This window comes from Gadus chalcogrammus, chromosome 19 (assembly GCF_026213295.1).
Source record: "Gadus chalcogrammus isolate NIFS_2021 chromosome 19, NIFS_Gcha_1.0, whole genome shotgun sequence".
Taxonomy (NCBI): Eukaryota; Metazoa; Chordata; class Actinopteri; order Gadiformes; family Gadidae; genus Gadus; species Gadus chalcogrammus.
In genome coordinates, this window is record NC_079430.1 from 6,164,521 (window position 1) to 6,185,254 (window position 20,734).

At 44.4% G+C, this 20,734-nt stretch overlaps 1 protein-coding gene and 1 long non-coding RNA gene across 2 annotated transcripts in view; one reads left to right on the plus strand and one right to left on the minus strand.

Moving 5' to 3' along the window:
• The window catches only part of LOC130372146 (uncharacterized), a 147,282-nt gene that overhangs the window by 89,103 nt on the left and 37,445 nt on the right, over positions 1-20,734 (plus strand). The gene's annotated exons all lie outside the window — the stretch shown is intronic.
• The window catches only part of LOC130372140 (leucine-rich repeat transmembrane neuronal protein 4-like), a 56,170-nt gene continuing 38,723 nt past the window's right edge, over positions 3,288-20,734 (minus strand). The window contains exon 3 of the mRNA XM_056577936.1: positions 3,288-4,209. Within this exon, the coding sequence (XP_056433911.1) occupies positions 4,141-4,209 (69 nt within the window). The 3' untranslated portion in view covers positions 3,288-4,140. The remainder of the gene's footprint in view (positions 4,210-20,734) is intronic.

Here is a 20,734-nt window from a genome sequence, read left to right on the forward strand (position 1 = left end):
TTCTTGTGCCTGCCTTGCTTTTATGACCTCTGAAACTGACTGACTCTTTTGTGTGTGTTTACTTCTATCTACGAGGCCGATAAGATGATGGTTGGTAACAAACTAACACCTTTGTTTCGACCTGTGTTATTACTGCTGACATACGCGCCTCTTCGCGGAGATGATGAGAACAAATCATTTTACACCTCAGTTCCTCCACTCCTCACCTCCCTCTGTGCCCTCCTGCCTCCTCCAAAGACAACCTTCACTTCATATTAATGTGTTTAAAGACTACACTGCCTCCTGTGTATGTATAGGAGTATGCGGTGGCCTGTAGCCTTTTGTGCGGCCAACCGTACTTCCGGAACCGTGCATGTCTGTTTTTAAATTAAAATGGTTGTAGGATGAAATGTATTATCTTTGGTATTGCTGACATCCCCGATGTACCGATTATAAATGTGTGTCTTTGTTCCCAGCCCACTGCTATCCCCTATAGGGGGGGGGGCACCTTTTAATGGAAGCCATCCTGGTGTCTTGCCTGCGATCGGTGAAAGGCTCTGTCCATCGGAAGCTCACTAACGAGGAGAAATGCGGGGACGCTGTCAAGAGCTGTCAGAAACCGTCAGCTAAATCCGGACTAGCTATTATCAGTGAGGGAGAAGAAAAATGCTTAAAGGCTTTTGAAGATAAAAGAGCTGCATTTGAGAGCAGGAAACGCCAGTGTTGACGAAGATGAAAGTCTTAAACGTTAAAAAAACTCATGTTTTGGGGGCAGGATCATAGACGTGTAATATACCAGATCACAGCATCTAGCACAGTTAGGGACCGCAGTTGACTCTGTACTTGCCATGCTGTTCACAAAGCGATTAGGAAACTGTTGTTGTTGTCGTTGGTAAAGAAGGGCCTGTTAGTACCTATGATTGTCAGTAAAACCTTTTAGTATGTATGTAATCAGAAATACAAACGTATCAAATACTTTAAAAAGCATTAAACTTTCAGGATCCTTTTCAGTCAACTTCATTTTTCACTGTAGTTATAGGTTGGGAGGCTGCAATGTCTGGGTTCAGAGATATACCATCCTGCTCCATTCTCCAGCGGTCCGAGCAGACAGCCTGGAGGAAGTTGTGTGTTTGAGAGTGACAAGTCAACCTCCTTTCAAAATAATGATCAGATATAGAAAAAATATTTGTATTCCCCAAATGATTTCCCTACTGGCTCCTTTCAGCTGACCACCAAAAAACCAGTGGGACTCCAATATAATATATTATAATATCATAACATGAATGGGCCATAACCACAATGGCGTTGTGTGAAGTGGAGCCCGAGGGAGCTCGGTGAAAGTGCAAGTGACGGTGACGGTAAGAAACGGAACCGGGATTCACAGATATGGAACCGGACAGCGATGGCTGAAAAGAGGGCGCAAGAGACACGTAGCGTCGCGAACCGCAGGGATCTGAAATGAAACCGGCGTTATGCAACAGGGCATAATGGTTGCTATGTGGTCAAAGCACTGGCGGGTTGGGGCCCCTCTGAGAACGCCCAGATATGTTCACAGGGCTGCCGCGCAGGGACAGGGGAAGTAATGGAGCGAATGATGTCGACATCAAACCAACCAGGACCCCGTGTTGGCAGGAGTGGGCGGAGGGATGTCAGGGATGCGTTCAAAGGCAAGAGGAACACGGGAGTGAGGAGACGGACGGATGCATGGAGGGAGCGGGTTGGAGGAGAGGGGATGTGAGCAGTGCACCACGGGGGGTTTCCCGGGCCATCTGGACCTGTGCCTCAGCCGACAGCTCGATGCGTCGGGAGCGAGCGGCGTGTGGCCCCCAGGCCGGCCCCCTGACTGCCTGGATGTGTGAGGGCTTTCACACGCAGGAAGAACGCTTCAGGGGGGGCCTCGCGGCGAAGGAGGTGGAGGTGGACGGGAAACGGAGTGGAAGAGATCGATGGGCTCCGAGCTAATGAGGCTAATGTTGATGTGACAGCTTGGTCACGGGCGATCTGTGGGGAATAACACGGACTTTGATGGCGCCAGCGCAGTAGCGAGGAGTGTTCACGCTTATTAAATTAGCGGCGATGGCAGCGGGCTGTCACCCATAGCCCCAACCCCCTAGTGTGAGGATTGACACAAGAGCGCCGGGACGCTGATGCTTCAGGTCCTGTCAGTGGGCGGGCAGGAGAGAGAGAGAGAGAGAGAGAGAGAGAGAGAGAGAGGCCGGAGAAGTGATAGATGGAATACTTTTTAATTTGATTGATTTCTTTCATATTGCTCACCAATAAAGTCATTATTTGCGTTATAAAACAGACCATTTAAAGTGACCAAATGATACAGATGATTATTAAACACCAATTTGTTTTAAGGGGAGAAAAGGCAAGAGATTTACAATAGAAAATTACCCTTGTTCATTGTAGAAATCCAATAGCAGTGATGGAGGATGAGAGAAATAATTCAAAATTCGATAAGAAGAAATTGGATGACAAAACACACCAGTCCATGGAGAGAATCAGTTTCCCTGTTTATCGGACCCCTGTTTTACCACCAGGTGTGAACTAACGAGCCATAAAATCAACCCAATCTTGAAATCACAACTTGGGAGTGTCCACCCAGATGATGGAGATACCCCTCGATTACCCTCCCAGTTAATACAGTCCACTGGGTAGGTTGGAAGGTTTATCTATCCGTCCATCATACCTCTCGCTGCAGACAATCCCCTCACTTTCGATGTCACAAATGGGTCAATTTTCAAATGGCTTGTAATGGCCAATCAACACCTGTTGCTACAGCAGGGACGCACGCACGCAGATGGAATGACGTCAGAGTCCAAAACATGTATAAAACATAAGTTAAGAAGATCTGAGCAGCCCCTTGCCCCATTCTCACCGATAAAAATCTGAACCCGGTTATCGTCCCCTTTTCATCGCCCAGACCCTGTTTACACACAATATACACAAACACATGAAGTTTCACTTAACAACATCCCCGTGTCTGACCCACAAGAGACGCTGGGGGGATCCATTGATCCCCAACGCATTATTTTTCTTTTTTTGTTACGAAAGTGTCTCAATGTGGTGAGAATGGTGACGCCTCGAATCATTCTCCACGGAATGGTTGCATCAGAGAGCAGCTGCGACAGCCAGGGCCTGCACAGTCTTTCTTTGTATTCACTTTTGGCAATGGTAAAACATGGTCATAACATACTAAGATATTAACAACTTTATAATTTCCCCAAAGAATTACAATTCATGAAGAAACCCGAACCGCCCTCCCTCTCCCCCGCCCTCCCCCAATAATTTTAAATCATGTCCGTTTCCCCCGTTCCAACTCAAGATAGGTAGTAGATGTTTGACGTAACAACAGAATATGCGTCCTCCTTCCGGTGCAATGTCTTTGTGATCTTCAGACGATTGTTTCTCAGACCTCGCTGATCCTCCAGCTTATGAACTCAATTCCTTCGGGAAAAAACGTAGCTCCTCGGAAGTTACACAGGGTGACGTTAACCGCCTCTGTGCCCTTCGATGTGTCCTCCTCCGTTACAAAATAGATGAGGTGGGAGAGGGAGGGAAAGGATAACTCCTCCCGGGGAATTAAAATGTGTCAACTCTGTTTTTTTCTTAATTGCGCTCGACTTTATTGGAGCCACGTACTCATCCGTGATTCATTGGCGCCAATTACGGCCTCGTTAACGTTTGCGGTTAAACAAAGCCACCCGAGCTACCGGTTTTATGACAAACAAAACACAGATGTCACCTTCGTCCTTAGCCCGAAGTGTGTGCGACAGAGTGTTCGTCGATTGCACCCAGAACCCCCTGGTCTTGCGCTATTCTAGTCTACCTTATTTTCTATTGGTTTCTGCCATTACTTCGTCACGGAGGCGGTGTGTTTTGCGATAACGACCGACACTTGGGAAACAACATCAGAGATCCACAGAACTAGGGCGAAAATGTGAGACGAGAAACCCTTTTTTGTTTATTTTTTAACGGTCCTTATGGTCGCTGGCTTATCCTTAGAGGTGCGCAGTTATTCACACAAGTGTGTCCTTCTGGTTTTGTGTTCCTGTGAAAAAGGGGCAGATGGTGGATCCAGGGAATCCTGGTGCGCTGCCCGTGTGTCGCCCGGTCCTCCCCGCCCTGTCCCATCAGGAACGTCTGTTCCTCGTCTGGTTAGTGGATCAGGGAAGGCACATCTCCCATCCATGAGCCAGGCAGCGGGCGTGGGCAGGTGTACTCGTTCTGCAAGAGCGGAGAGGGGGGAGAAGGTGACAGTATGAGCAGAGTTCAGATGGTCCAGTATGGCTGGGTGGAGTTACACTAGGAAAACGCTAAACGAACCATATTCCACCCAGATGTGTCATGTTTAGTAGCCGTTACAAGCCATTTCAAAGTCTATCCATTTGTGACAACACATCACGAATGTGACTGTCCAATTTGAGAGGTATATTCAAATTATTAGGCTGAAAGATCTGTCTGTCCTTTATCTGATCCCAGTTGTGATTTCAGTAACGGGGCGATTTTGAAAGGGCTCTCGGGATGTCTTGTCAATCTCACACATCCGGTGGTAAAAAAGGGGGTGCGATCCGATCACAGATCAGTATGGGACGTGACAACATGCACAAAGCAAACGAAGCAGAACAATTGAACATGCAGAGTAGCCTTATCCGTTGGAAGGCTTTATGAGTTTAGGATCAAGGGTGTTGGCGACAAGGGAAATTAAAAACCAAACACTTAGGCCACCTATCGATCAGAACAGGTTAGGATGCTTTATTCCAAATGCCATTCAATCAACATGGGATTGAAATAGTTTGCAAGAATTCTTAATTTACAAGAATGGCATAATTTGCCGGCGGTGGTAATTATGTTGAGCGATGACAGTAGTCAGCAGTGATGTTATCTTAACCGTCACATTTATGGTAGAAAGCCGGCGAAATAATATAAAGCTCCTGTCAAGAAGCCTCATTCATCTCTGAACGTGTGGAGAGTACACAAATAAAAATAATACATAATAATGAGTATTATTAATAATAGTAAAAAATATATATTATTGTTCATAATGGAGATGTTTCTGAATACATTTAAACCTGAAATTTGAAAAATGCATAGCAAATTTCCAGAAATATTAATATTATGCACCATAAAATACGTCTGAAGATGGTTCAATTATGAAAATATGTTCTACATTCAGACCCAATTAATCTGGCCACAGCTCAGCCTTCCTTTTTGTGGATGCGACAATTTGTCTGCACAGGGCTAGCATTTCAACGGCTGACATCCCAGCATGTTTTTCCCTCTGGCTCAGATCAAGGCTGCCATGAGCGAGCACACAGCTAGCCTGTTTTGTCACTTTTCCACAGTCCAATCAAAACCCATTCCACCTAAAGGTTTCCGGTGCCAATTACCCACTTTTATTAGTAAATGTGTTGGACCGTGTTACAAGAAACCATGTCACATTGTCCTCTTTCAAGATAGAAGGACCAGGGTTTTGGCAATAATATACAACAAAGCTCCAGTATAAAAAACTAAAACTGATCTAGCCCCATTTGTTGGCCTAACCCCAAATAATTGTCTATCCATGTCTTGCCCATCATTTGACTCATCATCCAAGTTGACTAACTGCCTTCACCGGGAGGCCAATCGACAAGCTCTGAAAAGACGTGGGTTGGAATGAGGAATGCAACGTAATCTTGATTCATCTGTTCCTACTGCTGCATCCCCTATCTCCCCCCCATTCCCTGAAGCCTAAAACATAGCTGTTCCCTCCCCCTGCTCCTCCCGGGTATTGTTTGGGTAACAAACGGCAGATGGGGCTCCACTTCCGCTGCCAGAACACTTCCATTGTTGTCTAAAAACATGAAAAGCAGCCTCAGAGCAGTCCTGTCGGATTGATCAGCGAAATCCTTCCTTTCACCATTTATTCAACTGTCATATTTGTTCATGAAACAATTGGAAGTTGAATGCAAAAGTGGCTGCCGGTCGCCTCGAAGGATCTGCACCTGCGTACCGGGGCCTTGTCTCGTTCCCCTGCCAAGTTGACAGGCATCGCATGTGTTTCAGGAAGAGAAATACGCCACCCGAATTTAATCGCAACGGATGGGTTTTGGTGAGCAAGGAGACTGCGTGACTTATTGTAATGCGGTTAAATAGAGGATCCGTGGGTAGCCAGACACAGAAAGACAATCAGACATCGCTACTTTGGGTTGGTAAACCGGGGATTTGGGTAATGAAATGAAGCGTGGGATGATGTTGGTTTACTGTCCAACACATACAGATTAGTAGCATCTTAAAGTACTAATGCAATACTTGTTTACATTGTTGGTTAGGGAGTGGAGTCGTGGTTGGGGTGCTCAAACACCCTGCCGGACGGTTTTGGGTTTGATCCCCAATGCGTGTTCTGGGCATACTAGAGCTCAATGCACCTACCAGCACCATGGAGAGTGTCTGAATTCATTGCAAGCCTCTCTGGATTACAGCATCAACTAAACGACGAGCTAGTCACTAGTAATTCAAAGCATTTTTCAAATAAGAAAAGTTTCCAGCTGCTGTTTTATTTCACTCCCTAGGCTAGCTATTTAAAACTTTTTCTGTAAGACCAAAAATCCCAGATGGGGTTGAAATAAAAACGTTTTTTCTTCTCCATGTTGTTCTAGAGGCAGCAGAATCCACAGCTCAAACTCTCTCAGCAGAGCAGCCTCCCTTTAATATTGATCCAGAGCTCCTCAGATCCCTCCAGGTCCTCCCGTTCACTGCAGTCTGTCCTGGGAAGGCAGCAGTGTTTTAATGGATGAGCCAGAACAGAAGGATGGGCAGGAGAGGCGGACAGGTCTATTACTTAGTGTTGTGCTAGTCCCAGCCGAAAAGGTTCTGGGTTCAAACCCCAAAGTCTTGCGGTCTAACTCATACGCCTTCTTGAGCAAGATTCCCCTCAGCCATTTGTCAAACAAATGGCCCGGGTGCCAATTCAGGCGTTCGGCCAAATGTGAGTTTTCAATTAATAAATTGGCCAGCATCTCTAGCTCCCACGAAACCTAGAACTACAAGTCCCTGCAAGCACTGCAAAGTTGTTCCTGTGTTTGGGGGTTTCGTTCTGAATTGACGCACCTTCCTCCCCTAATGGCCTCACAAAAGTCTACGCAGTCTAAGCTCTTCCTGATCCAAGGATGCATACTGAGAATGTCAGGAGGACTATCTGTTTCAGCAGCAGTAGCACGTACTTTGTATCAGGCACGGCCAACTTCTATTTGGGCACATTGAGTTGGACTTCTGGTTTTCCATCGGAACATGTTGGAAACTCAAGCAGCAACTAGAGAGGCAGCCACACGATTCCTCGAAACTTGCCATGCAACACAACTATTTGAAAAGTGACTGGGGAAATACACCTCAGTCTGTAATATGGCAAATGGAGTGGTGGTATATTGAAATATTGCTATGTAGTTTATAGAAAGGCTGTTTCACTTTGCCCTTTCAAAGGTGGTAATTTATTTATTGTTAAATAGCCTTTTTTTTTTATTGAATAGATCTACTTTACTGTACAACATCAATAATAACATGTAGCCGATCTAAATGAAGCCGATGTGGCTTATATAAAGCATCAGTTTATTGGGAACCTGAAAGGCTGTTGGAAAACCCATTTTGTACCTGTTGCGTGAATCACTTAGTTTAAGTACAAATAAACGTCAGATATTGGCTTCGAGCAACATGAGTTCAGACCTTTCTGTCACACTTTTCTGAAAAGCAGGAAATAGTGTTTCAAATCAATTGCAGTCCATGTTGCCGCATCTTCAGAGATGGCCCCCCCATTTTCAGTTAAGAAAAAAAAAAGAAAAAGCTAAAGACATATTTAACGTCTGGAAACGTCCTCCAGTCCAGATGGGCTTTGATGGAAATTCCTGACAGGAAGGTTGAGGAGTGCTGGCAAGCCAAACAGCTTATGAACACACGTTTCTTTATCCTTCACCCCCACACACCATAACCACAACCACAACTTCCCCTTCAGACCCTCTGATTTAACCTTTCAAAAAGAACTCTGGGCTATGCTTGGGGTAAATCCACATTTCACTTTTTAAAAGGTTCTACTTACAAAATCAGGCCTGGCCGCTGACGGCGTGCTAGTGTCAGCAGTTTTCCTAGTCTTTTGAATTCACAGCCTTAAAAAAAAAAAATAAGCTATCTTTTTATTTTTTTAAGATGGCTCCTGGTTGATTGGCAGCCGCGCGTTCTTTAATATCGGACTCCTCCAACGGGGCCCCTGAGAGACGAATCAAATGCACCGCCACGCTTCTCGTTCCGACGGGGGTCTGTCCTTCAGACGGAGTGAGGAGGGGTGCGACTATGAGCGACGGCAAAACCTTTTCGACAGTCTCAACAAGAAACATCAGACACCATAAAAGATCGCCGGGGAAAAAGTGGGAGTGAAAATGTCAGTGTGCGACGGCGGGCTGAACAAACAAGGGGGCGATATCACTAAGCCCCCGCTTGCTCTCGGAGATAAAACCATGTCGGGGCTGTCGGTGGCAACGGTCCGAAGGCCTGGCCTTTCACAGGGCTGAATCATTAACACCTTCGACCCGTGGCGCTTCATTATATTAGATCGTTATCCATGCACAAATAACTAAATACCCCCTGCATGTGCGGTTTCCCTCACCGAGGTCACGCGGCAATCATCAACATCTCGTGGCCGAGGATCCAGCGTTATGCGATGAGCAGATGAGGGGGTACAACGTCGCTGTGGTACAGAAGGCTTGACACTCTGTAGCTGATTGAAAGAAAAGGCAGCAGAGCCCAGGAAAGTCAGTCGAAATTACATTTATATAAGCGCAGGGCAAAAACAAATGTATACTGTGTATATATATGGAGGTGACCAGCATCTAGAGGAGAAACCAAAGACATTGGGCATGAAGAGAGCCTTTATATGAGACAACAGGCTGCACACACACCCCCCTCCTGCCTCCATCTCTTAACCAATCTCAGTGGGGATTTTAATTAAGATACTAATTAGCATCGGGCAAACACAATGTAATTAGTTTGCTCTTTGTCAGGCGGGCGACGGGGAGGGGGCCTGTTCTCTTCACAGATCGGTTCCACTTGGCACTGCACTCCCACACACACGCACACGCATCACACACACGCCCACGCACACAGGGTCACGAGTTTGACTTCAGCGCTGATCAACGTGTGTGCAGAGTGGAGGAGGAGGAGGAGGGGAGATGGAACGCTGGGCTCATCTGTTTGGGTTCAGACCGTTTTGTTACACTAACACACATGTGAGGCTTGCTGTGTGTGTGTTTGTGTGTGTTGTTATATGTTTGTGTGTATTACACACACCCACATTGGTTTGCTTCTTGTTTTTTGCGACTGTGTGTAACAGGTTGATGTTGTTTGTTAGTGTGTGCGACCTTATGTACATAAGTACATGAATGTGTGTGATTAGAAAGCCATTTTGACAGACGTTGTCAAATTAAACGCAACAACATTTAAATTATTAAAATAAGGTAGATATTTGTACCAGTACAAAATAACGGCCTGAGCCATTTGTAGAAGGAGATGGAGGTATATAGATTGTTATTATCATTATTTTGATACATGTGAAAGTGTGTGTGTGTGTGTGTGTGTGTGTGTGTGTGTGTGTGTGTGTGTGTGTGTGTGTGTGTGTGTGTGTGTGTGTGTGTGTGTGTGTGTGTGTGTGTGTGTGTGTTGGTGCAGTCTGATAACTGCTTAGCAACACAGATGATGCTGCTCTGCAATACACACATACACACAAGTGCTCTTTGCAAATACAAACGCACACACTGCCCATACACCCACATGATCTGCAAACACACCCACACACATACTCTCTGCACACACACACTTACGCTCGCACATGCAAGAGCACCTTCCTTTCAATCATTTTTGTTTCATCAGCCCTCAATCTCTATGGAGAGGTTTGTGTTTTGGATTGATATAAAAATCGCAGTTGGAGCGACATTAGTTTTAACACTAGGATTTTCATCAGAGTTAATCGCATGATGCAACAAATCGTTCTTTTTACTTCTCTTCTTTACGTCTTGTTGCTGCTTTCATGTAATTTCCACAGAGGTCACATCTATCTTTGAGCAAAACATAAGTCACTCCTGAAATGTTATGCCATTAGTTAATGACACAGAAGAAAGGACAGTTTGTTATTTCGCAGTATTCTTTCTACACCGATAATATTCATGCAATTTTTTTAAAGCAAATGAGGAAGGAGGAAACCTCTCAAATAATAAACATGAGTGTATTATTCTGACCTGAGAAACTGTTGCTTTTTCTTTGTATTTGATTACTTTATGTATCTCGCTGAACATATACTGCTGCCTGATGTTGAAAGTCACCAACAATTCCAACCTTGACAACAGAAAAGTGTGACTACGGTAAGAGAAACACCTCGAAGTTCTCGCATAGTTTTCTACTAGGCAACTATCAGCCCTCATACCTGCTGGTTCTACCCTTTTCTGAACTCAGACAGCTTTGTACGTTTCCTTGGTTTTCTTTAAAACAAAGAACGTTATAAAACGTTATTCTTGAAGCACATGTGACACTGTATTGTTCGACGTGTTCGTTTATTGAAGCGGGGCTGCATACACTCTGCATACAGGCAATGATACCACGGCAAAGCAACGGCGGAAGAATACTATTGGCTGATAGGGAAACTTGGTTGTTTTGTGAAGTCTTTGACACAAATATATATTTAACAGATTAGGAATAATTCTTTGAGTAATGCTTTTACAATAGCAATGCGCTGGTGTTAATCTATTGTAAATGCATGGCCTCAATAACACGAAACCTGTCATCTACGCGTACGCCTGCTTATATTTGTGCGACATTTGGGCCTCTGGCAACCGTCTTACAATTCACATCTCCAAAACGGGGGCGGTAAAAACCATAAACACTATGGTAATTCACATAATGCAATCTATCGTGCAGGCCTACCTACAGTTTGCCTTTATACAACAGCGAGTTAAGGACCCATGCATATCCAGCACAGCTGACACACGTAGCATAGCGCAGCTAACAGACCCGTTCAGACTATCTTTGTGCAGTTGATGTAAATAGCTGCAGGTGGTGTGTGTGTGTGTTTGTGTGTGCTGGGGGGGGGGGGGGGGGGTGCTCACAAGCAGAAAATATAACCTGAATCCCTGATGTCAAGGTGGAGCTGGGGGGTCGTCCCTTGGGAAATCTTGGAGTGTGCGTGTACATGTGTGCGTGTACATTCGTGTGTGTGTGTGTGTGTGTGTGTGTGTGCGTGCGTGCGTGTGTGTGTGTGTATGCATGTTATGATTTATGAAGATCTTTATTTATGCCGGTGATGGACGACCACATTAGGGAAGCCCCCGTGTTCAGTCCTTTTCTGTACTTTCTTCCTCGGTTTCATTGTATGGTCTACCTTTCTCCGTCCTTCTGTAAGTGGTTCACTTTCATGGTTCTGTCCTTCTCTCATTGGTTATTTCTGTACGTTCATTGGTTCTTTCTTTCTTCCTTAACTAATGTTAATCCTAATGCCTGAAACATATTTTTTTATTTGACATTCTCACATATTCACATGCTCTATTACGGTGTGTGTGTGTGTGTGTGTGTGTGTGTGTGTGTGTGTGTGTGTGTGTGTGTGTGTGTGTGTGTGTGTGTGTGTGTGTGTGTGTGTGTGTGTGTGTGTGTGTGTCTGCGCATGCTTTAATGTCCTATTCCAAACTCTTTGTAAAGGTTAACTCTGTCAGCTGCTCACCACGGCCTAATGTAGATGAAGCACTACCTTCAGCTCACCTTCGATGGAGGACGTTTCATGCACAGAAAAGTTATTCAAGGATAGCTTACAAAGCGGCAATACCAGTTTCTTCTTTTGACAAAGTGATGCTTATGACGTTTTGAGATAGAAGAAAGATTTGAGTAACGGTAAGACTTTGTTCTGTTTTTGAAAGCGCCCAAATCCAAACCTTGGAGAGCGGTAGAGAGGAGGGTCAGCCATGGCAGGGAGCCCACCTCAGGCAGCCTTTCTCTTCCTCCGCCCTCTGATCGGGGGGGCTTTTGTTAAGTGGCCCCGCCTTGTCACTCTCTGCTTACAATAAACAGTGTGCCTGCCGGGCACCATTATAATGCACCAACTCCTATGAAAGCCTCCCTTTGGATAATTCAAGTGCAGACAAAATACGGCCCAGAGTCTTCTCAGACATTTTGAAGGAATATCACAGGAAGGAAAATAGTGCAGGTTCAGGGAAGATGGCCAGACAATGTTTCTCATGGGTTTTTCTCTTGAGCCGAGAACGTATCAGATCCATGAAATGTAATAATTGACTGCACTCCTGAGAAGTACAGAAAGTCGTTTTCTAATAGATGTGTAACTCGAGCCCAAGGCAGCATGTACAAAACAGTTAACTGGTAACTTGTAGTATTGCTGTTTTTAGCTGATTTCATCCCAGACACCTGAATTCCAGATTGTATGACATCTATCTGGTTGGTTCAAACTCGGAACCCTCCTGCTGGGACACCCTTACACCACGGGATCCTGCCACCCCCGGATTTAAGTACCGACCAATCACAGTCAGAGACGCTTGTCGGATCCAAAAGGTCATTCAAAGCATCGTTCAAAATAAAAAGTTTTATTTAGTGCTTCCTCGTTTCAACAAACAACAACAAATCTAAACCATGGTGGAATACATTCCCTCAGAATACCTCAGAAATGATTCCCGCTCTCGAATATAACTAGCTAAACCCCCCGCTGCTAGCATAGCCAGCGTCACTAACACTTTGAACTAAAAGCTCACACAACAGTGACGAGTTCTGGAACTTTTCAAACTCTTAAATCTTCAATCATTGTGAGTCAAATTATATTTATTTTTTACTTGTTTTCTCCATTCGCAAATTGGAAGCAGACATTTTGGAAGTGCTGTTGATTTCCTTCTCACTGTGGGTCTAATTGCACATTTCACATCGATCATCAGCAAGGTCCTGTAGTCGCGGCTTCTCACCCCTAATTCTGTGCCTTTTCTCTGTTGGACGTTTCCCACCACATTATTTCCGATCTTGTTCCCTGCTGAGATAAAACGTGCTGCCGACCAACAGCTAAAAGAAGACGTATTGAGCGAGGAGGAAAAAAAGCCTCAAGGTTTAATAAAACATATTGCTTTCTACACAGCCATGCCAGGCTCCATGTGCTTTTTCGCCGATATTAAAGAATCGTGTCTGCTTTACGACCTCACAAATTCTCTCTCCCTCACTTCTTGTCGGTACAAAAAAACAAATTGATGGAAAGGTGTAGGTCGGATTTTACATCAGAATGACGAATGTGCTGTTATTTTTACTATTTATCCCTTGAACAGAAGCTTTTATCCAAAGTGACTTGCATGGAATTCATGTGCATTAAAGGGTACCTAATTTATAGTTTGATGTTGTTTAGCCCTTACAAGAATGTCAAAATCCACCCCCTGGTGACATCATAAGTGGGACGATGATGTGTAGCTCAGCCTACCAGTTAGAACAGTCCACTGGGCAGGCCAGTAGTTTGATCTATTTATCATACATCTGTTTGGACACCACTCGTGACCTCTAGAGATCATAAGATCATTAGACCGCAGACATCAGGGATTGAACCCCAGGGTCCCCACATACCGTGACACAGCTAGACTTTCCTGCTGCAATCTAGTTGAACCAACTGTTACCTACAGCTTGGGCCTAAATGGCAACGGACAGGCTGGAGTTTTGCGTCAGAGCTGCAGTTTAAAAGGAGGCAGAATAAAAGCATATAAGAGGGTGAATTATGGATGTGTTTTTTTGGATTGTGATGGACGGCAGGGGGGCTCCAGAAGCAACAGTATCCGTACGGGGAGGATTGCGTGGGTGAACCATTACTGAGTTCACTGAAGCAGGGGAGGTTATTTTTTATTACCTATTTTATACGTGTCGTGTGCAAGGAGGATCCACAAGAGGATACGCCGGTGACTGCACACACACGCAGAGCCAAACGAGCACGTCATCTGTGATCAGGACACGTTTATGTACTGACTTGCATGCATTAAACACACACACACACACACACACACACACACACACACACACACACACACACACACTAGGGAAGGGCAATAATTAATTGTTTGATTTTGTCCTGGACTATCTTTTCTCGTCAAAGTGTGGTGATGAAGTCATTTTAAAACAACTTGGACTTGACGGAAGGGAAGGAGAATTGAAGTGACAACATGGGTTTAGGAACAGCAGAGGAAGAAAGCGCTGGTGTAAGTCTGATGCAACTCCGCAGCGTCTTCATGATAACCATGGTACAGCATTTGTCCATAATGCAGCACAAAAACATAAGCTGAGGGGGGTCACACACACAGACACACACACACACACACATGCAATGTTTACCAAATCTGCAATCTAATCTTTCTTCTTGGCCTACTGCTGTGATCTCCAGTTAAACACAAAAAAATATACCTCATGAATGCTCATTGACTGTGTGTGTATGTGTGTGTGTGTTTGTCTGTGTGTGCTTGTATGTGTGTGTGTGTGTATATTCTTGGGTGTGTGTGTGGTGGAGATCTAATTTGAGGATGACCGCACGTTCATAACCGCTCCACATCATCAGAATAACTCCAGCATGACAGCCGGGAGTCCATTATGAGGCTGCAATTTCAGCCGCTAACTGGAGGTAAAGCACACCTTGTGAATGAATGAGCTTTGGTGCGCTAAATCTCTCCCTCTGCATGGGCATTGGTAGTGGTAGTGCTAGTTGGGGTGCTGGTTCTGCTGCTGATTGGGCTGGCGATTTGGGGTGTTTGACTCCCAGCCTAAAGGTTCTGCTACTTTAAATCTACTTTTTCCCCGTTCCCCATTACTTGATCCCCAATCACAACTAAAATTCATTGCTGGTTTTGGATTAAAAAAATCATAAGTTTTGTTTCATATTGCGGATTGCCATTATTTTTACGTTTTTGACATTTGAATACTTGAACAAAAAGCCATGAAATTGAAATTTGAATGCAGTTGAATGAAAGAAGACATGACTGTTTATCACTGAGGGGCTATGAAGCAACAGGGAGTCACGCTCCCCAGAAACATTTCATCACTCCAGCCATGTCATGATATACAGCCGGGAAGGGCTGCTCCCTTTGCGCATCGTTCCCCAGAATTAATTGGCTTTTCTGAAAAACTATTAACAGTTGCCCAATCACTGAACAATATGTAATGGTAGTGAGATATACTGCAGTCTGCCAGTGCGTATTTGTGCCTCTGCATTTGTGTGCCTTCATCTGTTTTTGCGAGCAGGACTTCATGCTTGTGTGTGTGTGTGTACTGTGCACGGCTGCACGCATTCGTGCATGTGTGTGCAATATTGCGTGCATGCATTTATGTTTTTCTGTGCATGAGAGATTGCAAGCCTGAATATCAATGTGTGTTCAGACAGTAAATGTGCATGCATGTGTATGCCCGTATGTGTGTGTGTGTGTGCGCCTGTGTGCGCATGCTGTGCTTGCATTTTGTGTGTGTATGTGCCTAGAAAATGTGTGTGTGTGTCTATATACGTGTGCAGGCACGGCAGCTCATATCGGACTGTGATGAGGTGCAGGGAGGGGAGAGCGAGCAGCGAAAGGGTTTTCTCTAAACGGTTTGGAGGAGCGTCAAGTGGAACAGACTAGTGGGTGGGGGGGGGGGGGGAATTATCCAGGGGGAACAACTGAGGGTTTAGGAGACCAGAGACACACACAAACACACAACCCCACAGACAGACACACAAACAACCCCTCTGCACCACACACACACACACACACACACACACACACACACACACACACACACACACACACACACACACACACACACACACACACACACACACACACACACACACACACAACCCCCTCCACAGCACATATCACCTACACACAAACAAATACCTCCTCCACACCACATGTGGTAAACACACACAAGCATACACATTTCACAATTAATTGTTTTCCTTGTCGATCATGCAACTGGTAGCATGGGCGTGTAATCAATTAATCTGATTCGCCAACAGGGACAGTAGTTATCACCTTGCAGGTGTTCACTACCAGAATATGGTAGAAATGTCCTATTGGCTGTCAAAAATCTTTGCAGCTATATTCTACCCATTCGGAGAAGCCAAACTAATAATTGTATATTGTTGTTGTGGCAAATGTTATCCGTGCTGTTCTAATAAACCCGTGATCTGAAATGATGGAAGTGTTTGGTTGGACCTCATCATGTCCTCTGTTTTCTGTCTCCCTCACGTACACAAAGGCCACTGCCAGGATGAGTTTTTTTCGTTAAACCCAAAGTATATACTCCCTAATCCTAATCTCTGTGGTCCAAAATAAACAAACACTCGATATTGTTTTCAAGAGGCAACGGAGAAAGATTGTGAATGTACTATTGCTTTCAAATGGGACTCCACTCTGGTCTATTTTGGATAAGGACGTTCATAAAAATCATAGAGGGCAAAACAAATAAACTAAAGTGGTATGCTGTGTAACCTGGGAGACACACAATCTATTCTACCTCACTCCATCTAGAGAGTTACACTGCCTCTTCCTCATCTAATCACAAGCCTTTCAAAACACCTGCCATCATTCCCGCCCGCGTCGCGGGAATGTAATTAAATGTACTTCATGTCTTGGCAAGAATGGAGACAGGTCTGCTAATGGGGCTGGGGGTGACCTGTTTTGACAGAGAATCAAGCTTCTCTGTTGAAAAACTATTTTACTTTTACTGCAGGAACTGAGGATCGGTCGTGAACAAATGAAGCCGATGGATATAAAAAGTGTTGTTTCTAATATCAGTTACTTTGCAAAGCTGTTTACAAATCTGAATTCCATTCATCATAATTAAATGTATCATTCATCAAACTCTAATCCATTCCAAACCAAATGCCCTAATATTTTTTAATAATTATTTAACAAACCGAAGGATTTTACTTACGCCCGATAAATGTCACTTTTAATCTCGACTGAATGCAAAAATCCACTCAGTGCGAAAAGCTCAATTACTGCAGAGTCCTCTAATGGTTTCACCCGTGTTCAACCGGCAGGCTCAAATTTAAATGAAAAACAAGTGCAGTAGGAGCGTAAACCTTGTAATTTTGAAGTACTCTATCTCCTCTCATGAGACTCCATCGCCTCTTAAACACAGAGCGCTAAGCAGCATAATGGAGCCCGGGCGTTTCCAGTGCTTCTCCTTCTCCGGGCCGGAGAAGTGCCTTTCACATTAGTGCAGCAGACGCCTCGTGAAGAGGTGTAAAACACTCTCACGGACAGAATGGAAAATCACTAGCCGGTGATAACCCCTCCCTGACTCAAAACACATTGACACCAACTGTAATATCACACCACCGCACAGAGACTGATAAAGCTCAGCCAGTCAAACGTCAAAGGTAAATTGATTCAAAGCTAAATTTCGGCCCGTGTTGGATTTGGTCCCATCATTATGAAAGGCCACCTTCCTGTACAAATACGCAGGGCTTTTTAATTTCAAGCTTGTCAGTCACCCTATTCTAATAACAAGCCGGATGTGTGAACAGTAGGGATGTGTCGGTCGCGACTGATTCGTTACAAAGAACGAATCCCGAACGTGAACGACAAGAACCGGTTCCCCAAAACAAGAAGAACTGGTTCTTTGATTCTTTTTTTTTAACATCAACCAAACATATGGTCACGTAAATAAAATATACAAACGAACAGAGCTCCGTCTCCCCGCGACTTATATTGATTGAGTCTACAACTTCCTCAAAGATTCAGCCAATGAGAGGTAGCAATGGTGTTGGAATGGCACCTGGGTAAACCAATGACAAGGCGGTATCGTCGAATATGCGCGCTTTCTCTCTCTGACGTATCTTGGGTCATACCATTCGACTCATATATCCCCCTACATTTTTTCGAAAATAGACTTGACCTCAATCTGTTTATTGGATAAACGCATTTCCCAATCCCAGGAGTCTTTGCTCCATTCTACGTCAATTTAAGAACAAGCAAAGAAATTAAACTGCAGTTCGTATTTTTTATTTATGACCATGCAAGTTCTGTAATGCCTGAACAATGAAGAATTAAATGTAAAGTAAAATAAAATTATAAATGTAAAACCATGAATGAAATATAGAGAGTAAGCAAGTGGTATAAATATTGGTGGGACGTTCGACATACTATATAGCAGGCATCTCTCCAAACGGCGGACTGCGGTCTTCACGGTCCTATCCGGACCAACGACCAATTAAAAAAAAAAAAAATTATAAAAAAAAGTTTTTTTATTTTTAATTTTTTTTAAGATGTAATCTGACGTAACGAACGAATCAAAACGAACGAATCAAATAAACGAATCGTTATAGTGAACTGAACTGAAAGAACTAGTTCCCGGAAAAGAATCATTTTGCCCATCCCTAGTGAACAGAGAGGAGACACCAGAGCCTCTCCTGGCTGTAACCAACCGACCCAGTAACCAACCATTACCTTATTTTATTGCTAAAGTCCCCCTCCCCCCTTCCTGTAGAAGAGGTGTGACCCTGCCCCTCCCTCGGAAGCTAGAATCAAATCCCCAGCTGGCCGCGCCAAACAGCAACGCTCGGCTTTCATCGCACTTACAACAAGGAGAGAGAGAGCTGGCCTTTAATTATTGCTTAACACGGCCTGCCTCGACGCCCATGAGAGGGAAAGGGGGATAGAAACGCAAAAAAAAGAAGTTGAATAAAAAGGCAGGGTGTGAAGAGGTTCCCAAATTGGACATGATTGTGTGATTTGCATAATGGTCGTCTGGGAGCGAAGTACGTTGGGAGGAAATGGGAGGGGAGGGGAGCTGTTGTTGCTTTACTAAATCACAGGCCTTGGCTGGTGTGTGTGGCTCCCATCTCCCTCTTAGCACTCTCTGGGTAAGGCTGGCTAATGGCTTAATGAGGTGATTATGTCCAGGCGCTTAATACAAGGCTACAGCATCCCCCCCTGGTCCTGGGACTTAGAGTGTCTGTGTGTGTGTGTGTGTGTGTGTGTGTGTGTGTGTGTGTGTGTGTGTGTGTGTGTGTGTGTGTGTGTGTGTGTGTGTGTGTGTGTGTGTGTGTGTGTGTGTGTGTGTGTGTGCTCAATATCTTTTTGTGACATCGCAAGTTGAAGGAGATGGATCAATCTTGTGCCCTACCCAGTCGAGCGGTAGTCTGTGTTGATCTGTCCATGAGACATGCATATAAGGTACAATTCAGTCCCATCTCGGATGTAATCTGTGCAAACTTGGAATGTAATTTGGGGAATTTGTGTGAGTCCAAATTATTGTTCTGGTGAACTTTCTTTTATGTTTTTGACAGACCAATTTCCCCTTCTCTGTGCATTGGCTAGTTAGTTCACTATGTCCCTTGTTAGGATAATGTAGCTTTATATGCATTTCTTGGTTGGTGCATTAATCAGTGCATTCAATGAGACCTGTACAAAGTAAACCTAAACTCTATTTGTGACAGCAGGGAACTTCCTAATTATTCCTAACTGCAAGCAACGGATGGCGCTACCATTGAGCATATGTATGGGTGTTCCCGGGGGAAAGAACCACTTTGATGGGAAGGATTATCTGTGAATATATTAAACATGCAGAATTACATTGGGAGCTCAGAATGAGTTTGTTCTGAAAATACAAGCTTCATAGGATTAAGTTTAACGTTCTTTAGCTAAGTATTGAGGGATTTCTGTAATTATATTTTCCAGTCAGAGGGCTTACTTGCCAAATTCACCCAGCAATGTTGGATGTTATTTTTAGACTGTTGGATTGGATTTATTTAATTAACCAGAACGTTTGTGTACATCTCAAGTGTGATTTTAAAATGGCACGCTTACGATTTTGGTATCAATATAAGTAAAAAATCAACATATATAGTTGGCGCCCCTTACAATGTTTGCTGGAGCTCCTAACATGTTTAAAGGTTGGGTATGGGATTTGCGAAACGCCAGCAGATTTTGATAACACACAACTCAAATGGTTCTAACCCCTCTCCTTCAATGCTGACTCTGATTCCACCCATTCCAAGTACATGGACGCGCAATCATGCACGAGCGCGAACACAGATGCCCGAGAGCGAGCCATTAGCTAGTTAGCTACCTCCAGTAGGTACCGCAGGATAACAACAAACAGAAGCTTGCTCTTGGTTACGAGCTTTGAGTACGCGCACGAAGGGGTCACGCGCGGGGAGCGGGGGAGGGGAAGGGGGAGTGCAGTACGACCGTTTGATTGACGTACTTACTGTCCAATGCCACTCGGTGGTTCTGGAAATCATTGGCTGGAGTTTTTCAGCCCTGCCCGTTCCACAGATGATTGACTTGTTTAATTTTCATGTCAGTACTTCTAACTCAGTGGCTGTAAGTGGGTTATGATAAGGATTTCAAGTAACTTTGCAAAAATGGACAAAAAAGAGAATTCCATACCCAACCTTTAAGCTGTGAGCACCAGTGTTCTCAGTTCATTTCATGCCCTGCATCGGGCAGGATACTTCCCCGTGGGATGTCGCAATAGGTTTGACTTTGAAATGGCTTGTTGGTTAAATCTTGCACAATAAAGATAACTTTATCTAACATGGAATGAAACACTAACGTTTTAAGGAAAATCCACGGCAACACTGGAAGCTGGTTGGTTTTTGGATCAACCAATGGTGTGTAGCCTCGCTGGTCCAGTCAGCTAACACAAAGTCAGGCTCAATATGGTTACATAGTGTATACCAACTCTATATCTATATCATGAATATAATGTATATGTGAACTATCACACAGTCAGGCTC